Source organism: Chaetomium globosum, genomic scaffold, assembly GCF_000143365.1.
Source record: "Chaetomium globosum CBS 148.51 scaffold_3 genomic scaffold, whole genome shotgun sequence".
NCBI lineage: Eukaryota > Fungi > Ascomycota > Sordariomycetes > Sordariales > Chaetomiaceae > Chaetomium > Chaetomium globosum.
The window spans coordinates 3,111,289-3,132,273 of record NT_165978.1 but is presented as its reverse complement, the minus strand read 5'-3'; the positions used below and the strand labels follow the sequence as shown (position 1 = coordinate 3,132,273).

General features: G+C 56.4%; 5 protein-coding genes across 5 annotated transcripts; 2 read left to right on the top strand and 3 right to left on the bottom strand.

Annotated features, from left to right (window-relative positions):
• Nucleotides 1-223: 223 nt before the first annotated feature.
• On the bottom strand, nucleotides 224-1,807 carry CHGG_06317 (uncharacterized protein; the record flags this gene model as incomplete). Its single annotated transcript, XM_001222411.1, has 5 exons — nucleotides 224-407; nucleotides 613-1,122; nucleotides 1,180-1,473; nucleotides 1,547-1,594; nucleotides 1,680-1,807. The coding sequence occupies 5 exons, from the start codon at nucleotides 1,805-1,807 to the stop codon at nucleotides 224-226; spliced, it is 1,164 nt and encodes a 387-aa protein (XP_001222412.1).
• A 2,064-nt stretch (nucleotides 1,808-3,871) lies between these two features.
• On the bottom strand, nucleotides 3,872-8,355 carry CHGG_06316 (uncharacterized protein; the record flags this gene model as incomplete). The annotated part of the gene is made up of 5 exons (XM_001222410.1): nucleotides 3,872-6,192; nucleotides 6,379-6,389; nucleotides 7,133-7,179; nucleotides 7,646-7,807; nucleotides 8,170-8,355. 5 exons carry the CDS (start codon nucleotides 8,353-8,355, stop codon nucleotides 3,872-3,874), a joined length of 2,727 nt encoding a protein of 908 aa, XP_001222411.1.
• A 1,811-nt stretch (nucleotides 8,356-10,166) lies between these two features.
• On the top strand, nucleotides 10,167-10,959 carry CHGG_06315 (uncharacterized protein; the record flags this gene model as incomplete). The annotated part of the gene is made up of 2 exons (XM_001222409.1): nucleotides 10,167-10,261; nucleotides 10,329-10,959. 2 exons carry the CDS (start codon nucleotides 10,167-10,169, stop codon nucleotides 10,957-10,959), a joined length of 726 nt encoding a protein of 241 aa, XP_001222410.1.
• A 2,903-nt stretch (nucleotides 10,960-13,862) lies between these two features.
• CHGG_06314 (uncharacterized protein) lies at nucleotides 13,863-15,389 on the top strand (the record flags this gene model as incomplete). Its single annotated transcript, XM_001222408.1, has 1 exon — nucleotides 13,863-15,389. One exon carries the CDS (start codon nucleotides 13,863-13,865, stop codon nucleotides 15,387-15,389), a length of 1,527 nt encoding a protein of 508 aa, XP_001222409.1.
• A 1,733-nt stretch (nucleotides 15,390-17,122) lies between these two features.
• Nucleotides 17,123-19,709, bottom strand: CHGG_06313 (uncharacterized protein; the record flags this gene model as incomplete). The annotated part of the gene is made up of 3 exons (XM_001222407.1): nucleotides 17,123-17,767; nucleotides 17,919-19,613; nucleotides 19,695-19,709. The coding sequence occupies 3 exons, from the start codon at nucleotides 19,707-19,709 to the stop codon at nucleotides 17,123-17,125; spliced, it is 2,355 nt and encodes a 784-aa protein (XP_001222408.1).
• Between the last annotated feature and the right edge of the window lie 1,276 nt (nucleotides 19,710-20,985).

Here is a 20,985-nt window from a genome sequence, read left to right as displayed (position 1 = left end):
ACCCCGTCCCTCTCACAGACGCTTAAGAACATCATGTTACCTTCATTGACAAGCAAAAAGCTAGAGCCTATTCTAAGAATATTTCCAAAATATTTCCCCCAACTCAATTCCACACCTCTAATACTTCTGACTCTATACCTCGCCTTGTCTATCCCTTCTGTCTCACAGTTATCTATATACACTCTCCCCGTTCCACCTTAAAGTTCACCGAACTATCCCAACATCACTTCATCTCCTCCCCCACCGGCCCCTTCTCCCACCCCTCCTTCTTCAACGCCCACTTCACCGCCGCCATCACATCATCCACCACCACCTTGGGCTCAAACACCCCCTCCAACTTCCCACCCCTTTCCGCACTCCACACCCCCGTCCTCACCAACACCGACACCCACTCCGCCCCCCCTTCACTACGATACCCATTCGCCCCCGCAATATCACTCTCCGGGATTTATCCCCCACCATATACACCTTCCTCAACGCCCCCACCCCACTCCCACTACTCCCACTCAAACTTAAACCCAAACCCAAACCCCCATCCCCCCCCACAGCACCCCTAGTCAAAACCCTCTCCGCCCACCGATACGTCTCCCGATACGGCTTCCCAATACTCACCCTTCGCAACTCCGCCCCGCCCGTAATCCGTCGCCACAGCCCCGCCACGGCGGCCTGGAACGCGCCCTGGCCCAGCCGGGGCAGGTGGTAGCCGGCGCTCCAGAGCAGGTCCGCGTTGCTGAAGTAGAGGGGGGGTTGGGCGTCGTTTTGCCAACCTCCTTGACCTTTATGGGCTTCTTTGGGGTGCGTTGGGGTGGTGGTGGTGGTGTGGGTGGTGTGGTTGAGTGGGGAGTAGGTGCCGAGGTAGCCGGCGTGGGAGAGGAGGAGGTCGGTGATGATTTGTAGGTCGAGGGCCCAGTCGCGGGGGTCGTTGAGGACGAAGATGGCGTCGATTTTGAGGTGGGAGGTGAGGGTGGCGGGGTTGAGGATGGGGCCTGGGTGGGAGTAGAGGGGTTTGGGGAGGGGTTGGGAAGGGGGGTGGTGTAGGGAGAGGGGGATTGGAAGGGGAAGATGGTTGGGTCGGTCGGCGTAGATGTCGGCCGGGGGTGATGACGTTTCTGGAAGCCATATCTGGTGGGTAGTTAGGATTGGGTTTGTGCTGGAAGGTGGCGGGGACGGTAGACTTACTCCTTGAAGATGGTGCGGCATTTCTCGTAGTCGGACCCCGTTACCAGGACGGTCTTGTCCCGCAGGCTGTTCGGTCCCTCGAGCAGCTCCTGGAAGGGCGTGTGGGACTGAACGAAGTTATCTGTCGATAGTTCCACGCCGAGTCTCGCCTCGAGGTCCTTGACTCTCTCCGTCTCGTGCTTGCCGCCACCGTTGGTGAGCAAAATGAAAGGGATATTGTTATCGTTCAGGAATTTGAGGACCTTGGTGGCCCCAGGGATCGGCTTGGCGACATGAAGCAGAACACCATCGATGCTGCGCGAGTGTCAGCAATTCCTCCTCTTAACCTTCTTAGGGTCCCCAAAGCCAGGTACATGAGAAGACTTACTCAAAGGCAAACGCGAAAGAAGGCGGTTCCCGCAACGAGCCCTCGACCCTGACGTTGTTCTTAAAACCCCTCGTTAACGCGGCCTCTCGTCGCCTCCGTCCTAGCTCAGCGGGAGCTCGAGCCCGCCTCGCACCTGCGACAAAGCTGGATGAGAATCTCAGGCCGCCTGTTAGACAGGTGGAGGGTATAGTCCCAGCCCGTAATGGCAATGAAGTTGCCAATCCCCGGAGGGAAGTCCTGGGCGATGTTAGCAAGAGACATGATGAAAATCTTCATCAGGGATTTAGTCCCAGTAACGGATGAGAACGATGGAGTGAGTATCCCCCTACGGAAAATAATTAAAAAATCCTTGAAAAACATACCTAGAAAAAGGAACCGCAACACTCGCCATTTTTCACGCCGTCTCCTTCCTTCCCTAGGCCTCGTAATAATCCGAGAGTGAGACCCCCGACCGATTCAGAGGGTACGCTTGACTTTAATGCAAATGTTGTAACTTTTGGGTATTACGAGACTGAGAATTTCGAGTCAACTCAAGAAAAAATACTTTCCGTTGTTCTCGGGCGTGTGATGAAGCTTGCCGTTGCCGTCGTCGTTGCCGCCCACCCATTCGGCAAAAGTGACTGGCGACCTAACAGTGGAGTGAATACAGGGGCCCGGCCTGGCCGGGGTCACCGACCCCACCTTGTTTCTCGAGGGGGTCACCAGATCCGACTCGCACCAGACGAACACGAACAGGGAAAGACACTGTAAGGGAGACATGTGAATCGTCATCGATGACATGGGTTTCCCGGCCTCAGAGACATGAATTGGGTGGTGGATAAATAAATATAGAAATGCGGTTCATCAGTTAACTACAGTCTCTCACACAGCTGGGTTCATTTATTCCTCGCCATCCTCACCTCGAGAGACCTGGGGGCATGCGAACGAGCCCGACAACTGAGTCCAGGCCACCCCTCCCGTCACATATCAATCAACTTGGTAGCCGGCATGCTGCATGCAACACTTCCTCAACCAGGACCCCAGCTCTCCTCTCACTGGAACGCACCAAGCCACGACATTCTCAACCTAAACTGCGCATGCCAAATCGTTCCATTCATTCCATCAAGTTCCCTACAAGTACAACAAGGCATCCCCGATTCCTTCCACCCTGGTTTTCCCGGTTGCATTCCTGCCAGAAGGAGAGAAAGCCCCCCCTCCCACGTCCCGCGACTCAGCGTTGCTCGCCACAAACCACAAACAACAAAACCACACACCTCCCCCAGACCTCCACATTACGATTACCCTCGCTATCCCGCCTCCTCCGCGCCCCTCGCAACGCTTCGCCGCAAAACAAAAAGGAAAAACCCAACCGGCCATCCAGAAGAGTGTCGAACGAGCAGGAACCGGGATCCGCCCGATCGTGGTGTTTCGAACAAGTCAAAGTAGGACATGCCAAGCCGTGCCGATGTCGTCTATCCGTTCCGATTCATGAAACAAGGCGTTCTTATCCATCATGGCCACTCCAACGGTCCCCCAATATTCAATATCGAACTTTTGGGCCCCCCCTCCTCTTCACGCTCCGGCCGGGTCTCACATGAAGCGTGCCCCGCAAAAGGGGGAGCTTGATGCCAGCAACAGACCTCGAAACGCGGAAAAGTCCAATAAAAGGGGGGGTAGATAAAGAGAGGTGAGAAAAGAAACAATGAATGCATCCCCCAAGCCAACCCCCCTTTCCTCTCATGAGAGAAACGCCGCGCCCAAAAAAACAGCAACAAAAATCGAAACATGAGATCAAAACACACAAATGCCGTGAAGAATCCGAAGTCGTAATGGCAAACACATGTCGTCCGTCATCTGTCATCTGCATTATCTACCGGGGCGCTGGATTCAGCGTCGGTGCAGCCCGGAAAGAAAACACGAAACCCGAGGGGTCCCACGCGGTCGGGCAACGTCGTCTCGAAAAGAGATGTTTCCCAAGAAGCCTCGCGGGCCCATGGTCAACCGGGCCATGGGGGGTCTGGATTTGAGCTGGCCGACCTCGCCCAGGAAAGAGAAGAAGAGAGGCAAAATGCCCGAGAAACGTTGACGCATATGCCGAACCAAAGCAAGCCGCCTGCCGATATGTTATGCAACCCGAAACGCATCCAGGCCCGATCCGCCGAGAGAGGAAAAAGTCTAAGCCGACAAGATGTAAGTCGTGATTTACTGAACCGTTTGTCATTTTATCATGGTGTCGTACTGGTTGGTGCCCCGGTCGATGGCCTATCGTACCCGGTCCCTGTTGCTGGAAAGTCCGCACACGCACACGCACACGCACAAGCCCGCCAGTCGTAGTCAAGCGGCTACTCAGGCACGGCTCACGTGGCTGACCGACGTGCGGCTTCGCTCGTCCTCCTCTATGACATCGCTGAGCCTGGTGGGGTGGTGGTGTCGGGGCAGTTGCTCCCAGCCAGGTGCGGCAAAGCCTTGGCCGGCGTACTCGGCTGCACCTAGTTGTGCTCCTGGCTGGGCACCCGCCTGCGTGCCCGCCCAGTGTGAGCTGGATGGAGGGTAGCTGGTCGGTGGCTGCGGCGCCGGAGTCTCATAATCCTCAGCGCCAGCATCCGATCTTCTTGCGCGGCTCGGCGATGTGGAGGGGCTGTGGTACGGAATTCTGTTGCCGTGCTCGTCCATCAGGTAATTCCCCCTCGCATCAATCATATATTCACCTTCGCTATACCCTGCTTCGGACTCCGCACCGTAGTCGCCTGCGTCGTTGCCGGCGGTCTCGGCCTGCTGGTAGTACCTACTTTGGTCGCCGGCTGAAGCTGGTGACTGTGGCACGGCATTGGCGGGAGCAGCCGAAGAGGGCGGCTGGGGCGCAGAGGTATAGGCCGGGTATTGATTTCCTTGGCCGGCCATGTAGTCCGAGGTATCGGCAACTTGGCTGGTCGAGCGGGTGTGCCGGCTTGCAGTCCGACTGGGTATGGTCTGGGTCATCGGTACGACTTGCACGCCACCAACGACCGTCGGGTGCCCCTGCTGAAGCGACACGGTACGGTCGCGCTCTTCTTGTTCGCGGCGGCCGAGCTCCTCCCAAGCGCGGCGAGCTTCCTCTTTGGAAATGAGCAATTCCCGCCGCATCTCGCTCACCAACTTTTGGAGCTTGATATTCTCGGCGTCGCTCTGTGCAGCGACCCGGACAGCGTCGGCTCTGGCTTGTCGTTCGTGTTCCATCTGGGTCTCCAGCACCGCGTTCACCTCTTGGTTCCGTTCCAACTCTGAGCGGGTCTCGAAGAACCACCTCTGGAATTTACGCTCGGAACTGGCACGGAGCCGCTGCAATTCGACCACGGCATGAAAGAGATTGGCGCCAGCCGCCGAGAGGTCGGCAACCTGCCGAGAGAGCTGCGTGCTGATGGGGTTACGTTCGGCCTCGTCTGTGTTTTCTTGGAGCCTCCGGAGCCAGAAGCTGGTCATGCCTTCCCAATGCGCCGAGAGAGCTTCCCACCGCTCAAAGGCATGGGGGAACGTATTCTTAATACGGGTGGAGCCCATGCCCTGGTTTGACGGCTCGCCTGGTTGAACAGGCGCCGATGCATTCATGCCGGGTTGAGGCGTGGCGGCGAGGTTTTGTGGGGGTTGTGCAGTCGCCGGCACTCTAGTTGGGCGCAGAGGTGGCACGGTGGCTGATTGATGGTGCATAGAAGCCGAAGGCATGCCGGCGGAGACTCGGGAGCCCGATTGCGCCTCCTGCGCACGCTGTTGCCGGCGTTGGGTAGCCGGGTCTGTGGGTATGTCGCCGCCTGGAGCAGCGCCAGCAACGGGCTGTCTCTGTTCAGCCGCCCGCCGTTGTGCCTCTTCAAGTAAGCGAGCCTCTTCTTCTGCGCGGGCTCGCTCCATCTGCTCCCTCTCTGCTCGTTGCCTGGCCTCGCGCTCTGCTCGCTCGCGCATGATCATGCGAGGGCCACGGATTACTTGTTGCGGGGATCCAGTCTGAGCCGGAGGTGCAGTTGGCCGGGAAGAGGATGTGATATGGCCATTGGTCGTGGGAGGGCCGCCGCTACCGGCGAGAAGATCCGCCATCGAAGCGTTCTCCTCAACAGGATCGGATGAGAAAGGGTGCGGCTTCCGGAGTGCTTCCTCGAGGGCCCAGAGGATGGCACTCTTGGTATTCTTGGAGAGCCGGACGGCCGGGTGAGGCTGGGGTGTTGTCGAGGAGGGGTATTGCTGGCTGTGTGGGTTGAACGACGACGGGAGAAAGGTCGACGCTTCTTCGGGATCGTCGCTGAGCTCCTGGGAGAGCTGCCGCCGAAAGGAGTGGAATACTTGCTCGGCCGGTCCGGATTGCGCAGGCCCGCCAACTGTCGAGAAGAGCGGCCGGGGGGTAATGCCAACAGTGGCCGCTTCAAGGTGGGCCCGACGTGGTGTAGTATCGAGGGGGCGGGGGCTGGGACTGGGACTGGGGCTGGCTGAGAAGCGGGGGGTCCGGCGGAGAGTCCGTTGGGAAGATGGGGTAGGCGATCTATCTTCCGATCGGGGGCTTGCGGTGTCTTGTCGGCGAGGAAGCGTCCGTCGCTGGCGCTGTTGGACGGGTGTGATCGGGTGGTCGTAGAACTCGCTGGAGATACGAGGGGACGACGCTTCTTGACTGCCAGCAGCAAGGCCTCCCAAAGCACCAGCGGGCGCTGGTGTGGAAGACAAGGCGAACAGTCACCACACGTAGTGGTGACGTGATTTTTGCTGCTACAGCCCGGTGCTGTGTGCGTGGCGAGGTTAGAGAGATGTTGGCGGTGTATGGGATGGGGCGCGGGGAGGTGCAGGGTAGGTCGGGAGCTTGGATGTGCGGAGCAGCCGAAGGACAACTCACTCACCCTGGAAAAAGCTGGGGTTGGTATCTCAAAAGAGGGAAGTTCCGTAATTCCTCAGAGCAAGGAAAGACAGAATGGCGGAAAAGAATGGAAGAATGGAGGGGAAGAGCCTGCTCTCGAGCAATTACACAGGGGCCTCCAAACAACTTGGAAAGGCAAGCTTGGAAGTGGCAGTGGTTGGGCGCTGTGCGAAAATGCGGGAGGCGGGACACGAAAAGTGCGTGGCTGGCAAAGAGACCAAAAATCGCTTCGACGGATAACGTTACGGCGTGCAGGTGGTCCGCAGCGCCAAAAAATCGAAAATAGAATAAGGAGTGACTGGTCGCGCGTATTCAGGGCATCTAGCGCCTGTGATTTTTCAGTTTCGTCGGGTCCTGCGACAAAAAGAGTGAAGCTGTTGGGTGGTAGTCACATCAGCATCTCGCCCCAGATCCGCGTTGTTTGGTTTCGCGATGCTGGCTGCCCGACCGGTTTTCGCGGCCAAAACACTCCCAACTTTCGCTCCATTCGTTGCACTCACCGCTACCTCAGCACCGCGACGGGAACTATTATGCTGTGCAAAATGAAGGACTGTGGAAGCAGAGTTCCTGGCTGCTGGCGCAGGGCATACTCGGGTTCCAATGGCTTAAAACGAGGGTGCAATCCGCCGAAGCTTCAACAGGTTCCTGGAGCTGTTGTTGATTGTTGGGCGACTGGCGAATTTCAAAGATCGGTCAAGAGCTGAGAGATGCCGATGGGTAGCAAAGTTGCAACCGACCAGGGGATGGCGCTAAAGCTTAGCGGGTGCACGGGCCTGAATGTGCTCTGTTGCTGGAGGTAGGTAAGCTGGTGGTTCTTTCCTTGGTGTGTTTGGCATCTGTTGCCGTTTGTTTCTATTCAACAACTAAACGGAACTCACAGAAGCGGTGATGGCTCAATTAAAAACCTGACCAGCAGTACGAGGCTATGGAAGCTGAAAATACCTCCATGAGATGATAAGACGCCCCCAATATAGATGGCTACATATCCCGCCCAAACAAGGGTAAGCCGGGCCCATATGCAAATCAGTTAAGGCCGCACTGATGCACCTCAGCTCCCTCCGACACGGCAAGATGTTTCTCTGGGCTTTCAGAGTGCAGCCTGCTGAAAGGGTATGAATCAGGCTGATGTTCGCATCAAAGACAGAATCTGCAATTCTTCTGTCTATTGAGCCTTGATAGCCTCTAGATCTGCGAATACCAGCACTCTCATTGAGCTCTTTCAATTCACCAAACCCCTGTTGTTTTCTTACACAATTACACAATACCAAGTTTCTTGGCCAGAGGCCCTCTCTTCGCGCCCCAAACAAAGTCATCAGATTGCCGCCATCGTCATCTGAGCGGGCTGAACTTGATCCTTCAGGGAAAAGCGAGGGGGTTGGGCCACTGACGAGGAGGGCTTCATGGAGGGGAAGCTCTGAGTTGGCAGTACATAAAGTGACGAAACAATGGGTCTTGCCCTGCCAATCGCAACTCGGCCTCAGGGACCCAGCTTTCCCGATAGGGCGGTTCTGGCAGGGGTTTCACACCCTCTTCTTGCTGCCCCGGTCGTTGTTGTTTCTCGAGTGTCCTTGAGCCAAAACGAGTCTTGTAACACCCTCTCTCAGCTCCTCAGCTCAACGATGGTTAGACATTGCGTCGCAGCCGCAAAGACCCCGACAATGGCATATACACCGGGGTTGCATTCCCGTGGACTGTGCGATGCCCTACAGTACCTACTGGTTTTCCAATGACGACGATTACACGCAGCCTCGCGCAACCACAACGCACGACAAACCTTTGGCCCAGGAACTCGGCTAAGCGGCTCGGCCCAGGTCGCCGGCCGGAGCCGAGTGTGGGTCCAACCAATCACCGATCCGAGGGCGGTGTTGGCAAAAAGGCGGCATTGTGCGGCCTCCGGTCCGGGAACTACTACGCAAATCCGCCGGCCCGGCTCCGAAAACTTTAGACAAAGGAATGCCATTTTGGAACCCTTGTTCCAAAAGGCAAAGCAAGTGACTACATCGAATTCTTTCTATGTGAAAGAGGCAACTTGAAAAATATCGCTCAAGTATTTGTCTAGGTCACCGTATTTTAGCCAAGGGTCTTAATGCCAAAGGCCTTGCCAATTGTTCCCTTATGGGTCTAAGGCGGCTCTTTTCCGACTTGAGCACGGCAGGAAGTCGAGGAGAAGGGGAGGCCCGGTGGGCACTATTCTTAAAACTGACAGGAGCTCCCGACTTCAAGGGTCTGTGCCTTCACTTCCCTCGGTTGCACCTGCTGTGTAAAAAACTGGAAAGTCAGGCCTCAGTTCTCTCGGCTACCGTTGATCACAACCTGGAAGGACCTCCCTGCCTGGTACCTCTATACCAAGTGTAGATGTAATTTCCCCGTCGAGTTCACGGCCCGAGGTTACAATCCCGAGAACGTGTTCCAAAAGACTCCCGGCTGTGTTGTAAGGATTGCGTTGACTTTCCTCTTCGAGGAACCAATTCCCCGACCCAGCGTTTCGTCCCCCCGACACCAGTAAAGAACGAGCCCCCTGCCAGGGGTGGGAAGATCGCCTTAACGGTTTCGGTTCCAAATTTTCCACGCGGGGAATAGCCCCATTGCTTGAGCAAGGGCCAAAGCGGCTCTGGTTGGGACTCCCAAGTTTCGACCGCTGAGGTTGCGGCGCAGACCCCGGTCACCACGGTGACCATGACCGGGGGAGCGACTCCTTTCCCTTGAACCCTTCACCGGTTGCATCTGCCGAGAACCCCTGCTGAGCTTCTGGTCATGTCTTAGCACATATACCAAGTACATACATAGTAAGAGAACCCAGGGGATCAACATTAGCGCTCAACTGATCCGATGCAACCCCCTATCTGGCTTTGACATATGGGTGGCTTCTCTTTTCCCCAGATAACTGTCCAAACTACAAACCACGGTGATAATCTCCATCCCTTTGCCTTTCATGGAGGCGACTTCCCTCATACTGATTCAGAGAGTGCTTGCTGCAAACCGCACCGAGGGGCAACAGCATGTCTAAGTTCCCTGAAGCCAAACATGCATTCGCAGTAAACCCGCCAGGACCGGTACCTTACAGCGGCTTTCAGGTCTTTGGCATCTTTCTGCTCGTCTTCTCCCCTGCTCTAGCTTTGACGGCCTGTGGCCTCAGGGTGTACAGCAGGCGTTTATCAGCCGGACTGGGACTGGGTGAGCAAGGAAAGACTTGACACGGGTACAGTAGGTTTGCTAATAAGAAATGCAGATGACTGGTTGATCTTCCTAGCTGCTGTATGTTGTCAAGCTTCGTACCACTCAAATCTTTTAGCTAAAAGTTTTATATCTAGGTGCTAGGTGTTCCGCAAGCTGTCTTTGCGACGTTGTGTACGACAACCGAGTTCCGAAGTGCAACCCAACTGAGAATCAGGACGTTGCTAACATGGTTCCCCAGTCTTACGAGCCGGGTGTTGGGGTATCCACGATGCCGACCTCCCACCAAACATCCCGTGGAATCAGGGGGCCTTCTGGGCATACCTAAACCGCGTCTTCTACACCCCTCTTCTCGTCCTGGTGAAGATCTCGGCTTTGCTGTTTCTTCTTAGGCTTGGTGGCACGAAAAGATCTGTTCGTCTCGCCTGCCATGCCCTGATCGGCTTCTTGTTGGCCCAAGTGCTCGCCTTCCTTCCCGCTACAATATTCATGTGCGAGCCGGTCAGTTATGTCTGGCTTGGTACCAGGCATGGTAGTTGCATCCGGGGGGATTACTTTACTGTGGCACTCGCATCCACCAACATACTCACTGACATCATGACCTTGGTGGTTCCCTTCATCGCCTTTCTGAGTATAAAGTTATCCAACAGGATCCGGTTTGCTTTGCTGGGAGTTTTTGCGCTCGGCGCACTGTGAGTTCCGACACGAGCCATCCTTGGGGTATCTTGATTTGGCTAACAAGTCATGGCCCTCCTGTAGTGTCACTGTCACCAGCGTGATTCGCCTGTACTATGTCCTGAGAATGTGGGTTCTCACACCCGAAGACAGGCACTACTCGTTGGGCTACACACTAAACACGGTCGAGGTCAACCTGGCCATCGTCACAGCCACCATTCCGGCCCTCTGGCCACTGGGCCGCTTGTGGTTCCCCGCCATGTTCGAATCGATGGGTATCAATCGGCCCTACCTCTACCCGGACATTGAGGTGGGGTATGTACTGTCACAGTCCCGTGCCAGTCGGCAGGTGGCGAGCAGCGCAGGCGCGGGCGCGGGCGCGGCGGCGAAGCAGGCTCGCCCCGCGCTACGAGGCAAGATACTGTGGCTGCAACGGCCGCGGCAGCCCAGCTTTCTACGCCCCTCCCCTGCCGGCGGCGACGCTGGTATTGGGCTCACGGACATCCGTGACCAGAGGGTGTTCGGTGTCACGACAAGACGGAGGAACCACGCCGACGTGGGGGGTGGAGATGATGAGGATGGCTTTGAGGATTATCACGAAATGATACGGCGGACTGAAGTTAGTCTCGTACACGAAGGGGACGGCGCGTCAACGCTTTGCAACACTACGGAGAGCGAGGGGGCCAGGTCGAATTCCGAGATGAGGGGTGGTTGACGGCGGGCATCCCCCGCCGACAACCGGCAGGCTGCGACAGCGCGCGTATACATTCCTCCCAATTTTTTTTGGCTGTGGTACCAGACCAGATCGGTGGGATATCCGATCCGACGGAATGGGTTCTCTTTTTTTGTTACGGGTAGCATGGCATCTTATGGTAAAGGACGGTCCATGGCCTGGGGGCCTGGGTACACAACTCCGAGCGGGTGATAGGTTACACTAAGCACGGTTCACGGGTGCTTTTTTGGGTCAGCGATACAACGGGTAGGGTCTTTTTGGGTTGCATACAGCTGTGGCGTTTTGTGTCTGGGCTTGTTCTGGGCTGCAGTCTTAATCTCTTTTCTCCGTCTTGCAGCGCGGATCGTACAACACCACAACCAGTGGTAGGGCTAGCTTCGGGTTTTGACAAGGATATAGGGAGTAATTGAGGTGGTGTCGTAGCCGACACTTGTGGCGCTTTCTGGGATGTCGGGTCTGTGTCCGGGAGATTGCTGTGACTGTTGGCTGTGTCCTGATCTTAGCTGCTCTTTCTGGTTGCTTGTGTTCTTTCTGTGTTTCGAATTATACACTCGATCAAACCATCGGAATTATAAGAACACGGCGGGGTGTTTGTAGTTTTGTTGGATTACACAGTAAGTATCTCGTATGGAGTTTGAGCCTCACCCATTCACGGCAACGACATGGGAATAACTAGAGCGGTAGGAAAGGGGTCATGCTTATTGGTAGTGACACTCGAATGGTTGGTTAGGTAGGTACACTTCATATTTTCCGGCCCCCTTCCTACGAATCTCGGGTTCTCTTTCAAACTCCTTGTAGTTCTTCTCTCGCTTCGTTTCTCATTCATTCCATTCGACCATCTCTGCAGCATGCGCCAGACGGGTTTGACTGCCCCGTAGTACTGCATGACTAGGTGAGCACCTGGGGGGGAGCAAACCCGGGACCTACAGCGTAAACTTTGTTTCTCCAAAATTTCAATCAGTCCTGCGTTTTATTGATCACAATGATAACTCAACCTGGGATGAAGCAGCTTCACTATCAATTCCCGGCTTCGCTAGACCCACACCATTCCTGCACTCGACCCGCGTGAAACTCTCGGGCAGTCTACACCAATTACTGAGGCGGTTACTCGATGAGGGAAGGCGGACTGACTTTTCTCTCCAAATCGGAACTCAATTGGAAGCCGCATTTCCAAATCGGATTAGGGCAGAGACAGGCAGACGCAGTTCCGGCAGTTGCAGGCGGGGTCTTGCAGTTCAGCTTGTCCGGGGAAAGAACCCCGGCTCGCCCGACTACTTGGGACCCACTCCCTGTCCCGAAAGACGGGGGAGTGATTGCTTTTGTTTTTTTGCGGGCAACTCATGGTGCCTCTTTCCAACAACGGAAACCAAACAGTATGCGAGATTCCATATGAAAACTTTTGCAAACAAGCAGCGCCAATCATCAAACTCCGGTCCCGGTGCCTTTTTTTTTTTCCTATTTTCTTTCACCATCTTTAGCTTCCCTCGTTCTTTTTTTTTGCGTCTTTCCCTGTTCCTCCTCTATCAACAACTTCGAATGGCAGGGAAAAGCATGTTCCAACGGCTTTCCATCTTTTGCCCCAGTCGCCCTGTTGTGGCTAGTCACACAAGGCCGGCCAGTTCCGATTGGATCGACAGCGAGTCAAGGGACGTCTCTGGCGTTCCCGGGAGATCGACAACGCGGGGTCAAGGGTGCAACAACAACTCGCCAAGGAGGTTCCCAAGTACATGTCTGGTTGCTTCTGGCACTGCAAGGTGACAAACAAGTCTGGACCAACCTTTCTTGGACGCCCTGCGCAATGTCTCGGCCTACCTGTCGGTGGCATTGTCCTGCCCTCTACTTCCTGAATGAAATCTCTTTCACCTGGAGTTGGTTTCAGTAACCCTTCCCTCAACCCCGAGTTAACACAATAGCCACAGGGAGTGATGGATGCCCTTCGCTGCGCCTGCTTGGGACTCCCTGCTTTGCTACGAAACTAAACTTCTAGACCTTTCCTTTGAGAGACCGGGTTCACCCTACCTAGAGCACGCCCTGCGGCCGTGTGCTGGAGAATGGAACCTATGTAGGTACATGCCTACTAAGCTACCTAGGCACCTACCTTACCTATGATTAGGTATGGACACAAACCTCGACGACCTTCACTGCCCGCCTTTCGGTGTCTCCCGGGTCCCGCCGACCGATCAAACTTCTATTATCCAAAGCGTTTCTGCGGTTTATTCTCGGTAACGCATCGACCTCGATGGAGCAACCCTCCGGCACCCTCCGTGGATCTCAAGTATTGCTTTTTGCGGCGACCTTGGGCCCTGTGCTGCCATACGTCATGTGCATCATTTGTGGACTCGGTGGGCTACGGCAAGGCCGAGTCCGAGCGCAGGTCACCGTCTGATGTACATTCTCATGCACTCCGCTAAGAGGAGTGTTTTGCATTTGTGATGGCATACCGGACGGTGGCCCGACGTGTGGCGGAAAGGTGTGTTCGAGTCATCGCCCCCTTGGTCAGCATGACATTGGCATTTTTATTACACGTACAACTTCTCCTTCCATTGAGACATTCCTCGATATCCGACTCCATTCCTTGCGTCTCTGTGGATGTTTATGTTCCTCCCCATCCGATCGCCGATCTCCCTGTGGCGTTTCCCTGCAATATCGCCCCCTGTGTTTACAGCCAGCTCTTGAGGTTGGATGCATGGCTCTAGGATACCTTGACATAATTTAATCCTGATTGCTCCCCACGGGCGCGTTCACACCGTTACAAGGGTTGCAGCAGTTCTACTTCGCCTTCACTTTTGCTTCTTTCTACCACACTTTTCCACATCGAGCTTGTCTGTCCGGCCCCACCACCACTTTATTTTACTTCACCATCATCCCAACTTTTTCGAACCATTATGCTTCAGAAGAAGTCCAAGACGAACACCAACATAGGCACGGGCGAGGTCCAGCGACCGATACCTTGCGTCGCCAACTTTTCCTATCCTCGTACGGACTTGGTTCATTCGTATCGGAAAGAACAGCCAGGTGCTCGCGATTCCCAGGAGTCCGAATCCTCCCCGCCACCGCTGGTAGAAGACCACGGGTCCGACGTCTCTGCAACCGAGGATGACCTTCAACAACCCCCAGCGACGGATGTGAAAATGTGGAAAAAGTGGCGCGCGAAGGACAGGAAGATAGAGGAAGCGGACCGCTGGGCGCGTCCCAACCTTACCGGGTATCAACCACTAGCAAAGCCACTAGATGCCTCACCAACGACACACGGCCCGCCAAGTCCAAGGGGCCAGAGCGGCCAGGAGGATAAACGCGTGGTTGGGCCGTACCCAAAACGACCTCAGGTTCCAAGGCCCCCGCCGAAAGCCTGCTATACACTCTTTCCATCAGCAAGCATCTCTGTGAGACCCGTTCGCGTACCTCTATCGGAACCACCAACAATACCACAGCAGTCTGGACTGCTACCCTCTCCGATTTCTCCCAACTTCCCGTTCCCAGCGCGCTCACAAGGTGGCGTCACCGACGGGAGCAACCAACCAACGACGTCCCGACCTAGCGTCTGGACGACAAAAGCAGCCGGTTCAGTGCATGGCAGTTCCCTCACGGCAGGCTCCTCCGACTCAATACCACTACTTCTCCGGAGTCCTGGCCCTACACCCCCGCATTCGCCTCCCGGCGCATCTTCGTCCTCCGAATCTCCACGATACCCCTTCGAGCCGGAGAAACGCCCGGCCCCAGAGGCCAGCCAACATAACCTGTCTCTGGCTAAAAGGGGAACCCGCTCTTCGCCTTCGTTAGCGAACCTCGCCAGGGCGCAACGCCAGGAGCAGGCGCAAGAACCCCTCCCACCACCACCGCCGACCCCCGCCGACATCTACAACCGTCCGCTCCCGCCGTTGCCCGCCATCCGGTTCCCGTCCCCTCCAAATGTGTCCGTCTTTGAGGACGACACGGACGATGAGGACGAGTCGGGAAAGTCCCGGCCGTCTAGTAGCGAAGCGAGGAACTTTGCGCGCCGGCTCATGCATGGGCTGGTCCATCACAGCAACCCTCCTTCCCCACAAGATAGGCGAGACAAGGGGAAGGGTCTGCTGGTAGACCACAAGCGCAGCGTGAGCGACGAGGGGCCGTCTACGGCCGCGGTATCTCCTTCGGCGGGTGCGGTGCAGGGCCCGGCGAAGGCTCGGGGTAGCGGCGGGGGCGGCAGGAGTGGCATCTCGCGCACGCTGAACGCTGCCGCGAGGTATAGATGGGGAGGGTCCGCCGCTGCGACCGAGGCAGCGCCGGTGCCGGCGCGAGGGGCCGTGAGCATGGATCTGCCGCGGGAGAAATTGAGAGTGGAGGGAAGCCGCGGCCAGTCTCAGCAGGGCGCTGAGGAAGGGGAGAAAGGAGGTCGGTTCTTTGGGCGCCTCCTGCGGCGGAAGGCGTAAGCTGCTGGAGTTTGCCCCCGACCCCCGTTTATTGGCTCTGAGGGCCTGGGATGCTTTGCGCTCTCGTTTATGGCACATGTGGTCTTTTTTCATATTTCTTTTTCTTCTTCTTCTTTTTTTTTTTTTTTTTTTTTTTTTTTTTTTTTTTTTTTTTTCATTCTCCCTGCTTCCTAGGCTGGACTTTTCTTTCTCCTGGAGATTGGGACAGGAACCGCTGGTTGGAAAGGTCTCAGTCACTCAAAATTCTCGTTCTTCCGTTCTCTTTCCATTCTCTCTCCCTACCACCCCCTTTTTTCCACTTTCATTTTGACATTTCCTTTGTTCTTTCTCCCCTCTCTACGCGTTGGCTTACGATCATGGCGGCTAGGAAAATGGGATTGCAATATGATTATGACGGGATGATGCTATCGGTATGAGGTTATGTAATTTGATTCCTTTTTATATCCGGGTTCTGGGTTGGCTGGTTTGTGGGTTTGGAGGGATAGGAGTTATGAATGGGATGGGATATCCCGCGGTTTGGACGGATGGTGCGGCAGGATAGTTGCGTGCGTTACTTCACTTTGGGGCAGTGGGCAGAATGACACCGATCGAATGACCTCTTGTGTACACCTCTCTGTGCTTGTGCTTCTGACCGTGGCAATGCCAAAACAGAGGAATGAAAGAAAGTCTGGTCGAACTCTCAACTCTCAACTCTCAACTCGGTGGGTGGCAGGGTGGGAGGGAGCTTGAGCCTCGAAAAACCGACCTCCCTCGCTCCCAAATTCCCACCGCCCCCGCCCCTCCGCCTACGCGTGTTTGTTTCTTTCGCTGTCTTGCATCATCCCCGCGTCGGTATGTGTTGTGTCTGAGATGGCGGCATCAACTCGGCGGTCGGTGGTTCAGCCCGACCGACCGACCGACCGACCGACCGACTGGCTGACACAAGCAGTCAGTTCCATAACTAGTTGGGCGGGGGTAAGGAGGTAGGTACCTAAGTAAACTCCGAGACTCCTCGGTGAAGTGCGGGGCGGGGATGATGGGCAAATGGTGGGTGGAAAGGGAGGAAGCGAGGGATGGAATGCTTGGCTGGATGGACTATTATAAGCTCAGCTCCAGCTCCAGTTCCCAGCTAGCTCGGTTGTTTACCATGCGGCGATAATGCGGGGGATGGGGACGCATGGATCGACCATGCAGTATGTATGTATGTACTATGTATGCGTGCACTACGTAGGTCTGTGATCGAGAAGGTGAGGGAGAGCGATGAGATCGTGCGTTGATCCGGCGCCGCAGGGCTGGTGCTGGGACATGTCAATGTGAGACAGCATGGCATGATGGATGGCGGGGTGCGAGGTTCGATGAAGCAAGTATCGATCTGGTTGATGTGGCCCAGTTGGAATCATACTGTGTACGCGGTGTGTATAACCCTGTCGTTTTACTTTGATAAAAAGGAATAGGATAAAACAAAATTAGCGTCTTCGATGTAGATGCAGTCTTGGTATTTTTGTACATGATCCCGCCCTTCTCTCCCAAGGTAAACATTAATACCCGGAATCGTTACCTCATACATACAACGTTCAAAACATTACCGCTCGATCCGTAACTCATAACGCCGTAAACCACACAAATTCGCCGTCGCCATGCATAGATGTGAAAAGAAACACAAAATCATGGACCATCCGTCCCAACCGGCCACCATTCATCCCGTCATCCCATGTCATCCAAGCCATGCCACATCATCATTGCCCCCCATCTCTTCACACAAAGGGCCGCCGGATTTGGCTCTTCCTTACTTTCCTCTTCTCCGTAAACCGCCTCACTCTCCTCACCCCCAACTCTCCATCCGCACTGCCAGCAGCGCCCTCTTCAAACCCAAACATCCACCTCGACTGCATGGCGGCAGGCAGGCCCCGTCCCACACCCATCCGCCCCGCCATCTCGCGGCGACTAACACAGCGCTTAAAGGCGGCCTCCTCTCTGATTTCAGCACCGACCAAGTAGCCCAGCACCTCCGCCAGGCAAGTAACCCCATGGGGCATGCGCAGCGCCTTACGCGCGGGCAACAGGGAGGCCAGGGCGGCGACGTACATCAGTAGAAAACCAAGCATGACGCCAAAGGCGGGCATGTTGGCGAACATGCGCACCTCGCCCTCGCCATTGCCCATTGACGTCGTCAGCGCCATGAAGCTGGCACCGCCTAGCACGGGGATCATCACGGACAGAGACCCGGCAAGGGAGACGGCGGCGACACGCCAGTGGCCGTCGCGCAGAGCGCACAAGGTAACCTCGCCCGGCGCACAGGCGGCATAGTCGGCGAGGAGGGAGACTTCGGCCGCGGCGCCGTTGGGGGTGGCAGTGAGGGCGGCCCAGGGTTGGAGGACGCGCAGGTGCATATCGAGGGGCTGGAAGGCGAGAAAGAGGAGAGTGCCGAGCAGGGCGGGCAGGAACGCGAAGAGGAAGTCGGCCGGGGAGAAGGCGCCCGCTTGTGGGGTCGCGCGTAGAGTGGGCGGGAAGCCATCCGGTGAGGCGGGTAGAAGGATGGAATGTGAGGACGAGAATGGCCACGAAAATAGCGCCCGCCGTAAGGGTTGCAAAGAGGAGAGGCGAAGTACGCAGAGCGAAGGGGAGGTACCTGCGGTGGGCGATGGTATTGGTGGGGGAGGCTTCGAGGTCCGCGTCTGCGTCTACCTCGGCTTCAGCGTCGCGGTAGGGCTGCTTCTCGTTGTGGCGCTGCATGCGCTGGCCACCCGCGCGGTCGGCGGTGGGTAGGAGCGAGTTGGCTTCATCCATCGCACTGCCGAGCGTGTGCCAGACACCATGGCGGCCGTCTTTCCAAGTCCAGTAGCACAGCCTGTCGGCGGCGCGGTGGCGCAGAGCGAACCGGATGCCATCACGCCCGCGCGCTAGCTGGGTGCCGCGGTAGTCGTCGGCCGTGTTGGTCTCGGAGACGAGCGCCGCGATGTCGGCGAGGGAGCGAGGGTCCCAGATAAGCCCGGTGTTCTCCAAGCCGGCCCAGTACCGCCAAACGATAATGGTAGAGGCCAACAAGGCCAAGTAGAGTGCCACAAGGGTCCAGGCCACGCCTTGGACGGTAGCCCATACCCAAGTGCCATCCACCAGGATAGGGGTGAAGAGCGAGCTCTGAAGGGGGATCGTAAAGCTCATCAGCCAAGTAACGAGGGTAGGGACCCAAACGTTCCACGGGCCGACCAACCGCGGCCAAAGGAACGACGGGTACAGCTCCTGAAAGAGGGCGCCTTCCCGCTCTTCTTGCGCCTCGGATGCCAGCCTCACAAATGGCAGCATCCGGAACATGGTTGTGACCAGGAACTGCGCATAGAGGAGCACACATGCCCCTATCAGCTGCGGTAGAACACGGAACAGAAAGAACCGCCCGCCGTGTATGGTGGCCCACTCGAGTAGGCCATGGTGGAGATGCGAATAGACGGCGCTCAGGATAAGAGCGCCGATCATGAGTACGCACAGGGTCATGAAAACAAACAAAGCTGGCGCCCGCAGCGGCCACGGTCTGAAGTTTAGGAGGGGCACATCGGCGGCGCTGGTGAGGAGCTCGTCCTTTCCGACGGGTCGCCATTCGTGGGGCTGGGCGGGACGCGGCCCCTTCTTCAGTAGGCTTTCAGCCAGAGAATGGGCCGACTCTCGAGCGCCTGGGATAAAGGGGCGCGGTAGCTGGTGAGGGTCCTCGTCATGCGGATGGGCAACCGCGGGGCGAGATGGTAAAGGGGCGGGGGCAGGGGGTTGTTGATCGGCGGGTCTCGGTTGGTAGGACTCAGGGCGATGGCCCGGGGCAAGGAGAAGACCGGAGGACGAACTCCCACTGCCGGAGGCGTCGATAGAATAGCCGGTGTCCCGGTCCCGGTCCCGGTGGAGCGCCTCAATGGCGTACTGGATAAAAGGGGTGTTGTCGACACCAGGAGTGATGACACCCTCGATCCGGGCCAGGTCGTCCCGGAAGTCGGTCGCCATCGGGGGATTCATTGTGGGCGGGTGGTAGGCGGGCAGAGGGGGTTGGCTGGGAACGCGGCGGTAGGGACCCTCGACGACGACGGGACGCCCATACGATCGGGCGACGATGGGAGGGCCAAATACCCCGGTTTGGCCGTGCACGTCCGCCTCTGATGGGGAGGGAGGTGATGGAGTGTAGGGTTCGGCGGTTTGGTGCGTCTGCTGCGTTTGCGGGTGCTGCTGAGACGACGAATCAGGTCTGAGTCTCAACTGGGACGGATGCTGTAGGTGGTGTTCTAGAAGATAGTTAATGAACAAAGCGAGATTCGAAAAGTAGGGATTCCTTCAAGGCAGCAAACATACGGGGCTGCTCCACATTATCGAACTCGAAGTGGTCCGAATTCTGAGAGTTCTGGGAGTTTTGGGAATTTCGGGAATGGCGAGGGTGAGAGTGAGAGTGGGAGTTCATGCTTCCTTCCTTCCTCCAGACGACGACAGCAGACAAAAACCAGGGCAGGAAGGAACCACACAAACAGGAACCACACAAATCAGGAACCACTCGGCCAATTGCCCAAACAGAATTCAAAACGCAAAACGATGATGCATTGATGATGCAGGAGGATAATGCACCATGCCGAGGATCAAGGAGCGAGGTATTAATTCATGGTGGTCAGATATGGGATATGAGAGGTTGGGCAGACACAGGCTCAAAGCCAGAGTGCGGGTGGTTGGGCGACCAGCCACCGCTTTTTCGCCTTTTTGCCATTTGCATCCGTGAATTGAACCATGGTCTGCTCGCTGGCGGACAACACACCGCTCGGGAAGCAAAATAAAGCTTACCGTCGCATGCGATTGGGATTGGATTATCCTGTCTCGTACTTAACTAATGCAAACTTGAAAGCACTGGGTTTCCACGTCAATTGGTTTGAGGTATGGACTTCATAGACCGAGGTGAGTTGGCGATTGCAGGTTTGGCGTTCAGTTGGAATGGCGGGGAGTGACTGGGGTGTTGGGACCGCCAAGACCCAGATCAGAGTGGACCCGCACCTGCCAGTCTGGGGCCACTCGACCAACAGACCCCTGCATGCCCACGAGCCCACCAAGGTTGTGGGAAGGAAGGTTCAACACCCTGCCGTTTCTCACAGGGCTGAATCGAATTGCTCCACTGCAACCACTGACGGCACAGAGAACCTCCAAGTTGAATTCCATTTTTATAACTTGGACTACTTTACTAACCGTACTCATTCTTGAACCAAACCCTCCAAGCTGGGCAGCCAGACCGAAACCCCCACGCTAAAAGGAGACCCGTCTCCTTGACAACCATATTCCGATACAATCACTAAGGCCGCTAAAGACCCCCGTTGCTGGTAATCATCGCTAGGGCTATCGCCAGTGCCATCATCACCAGAGCCCCCACGAGTGGGCGGCGCCGTCGACGTCCAACCTAGAAAACGATACTGGTCGTTCGCGTACTCCCACCACCTGACCCAGGTCGCGGTACCTACGCAATGGGGGCAGTTGTGGCCCTCGCCCGCTTGTAACCATGCCTTGAAACAGCTGGGACCCCCAGTGTCAGTATTGCATATCTCTGTCAGCAACGCCCCGGGGGCATGAGAGCCCGAGGGGGGGGGGCTGGGCTTACTTGTAGCACGCC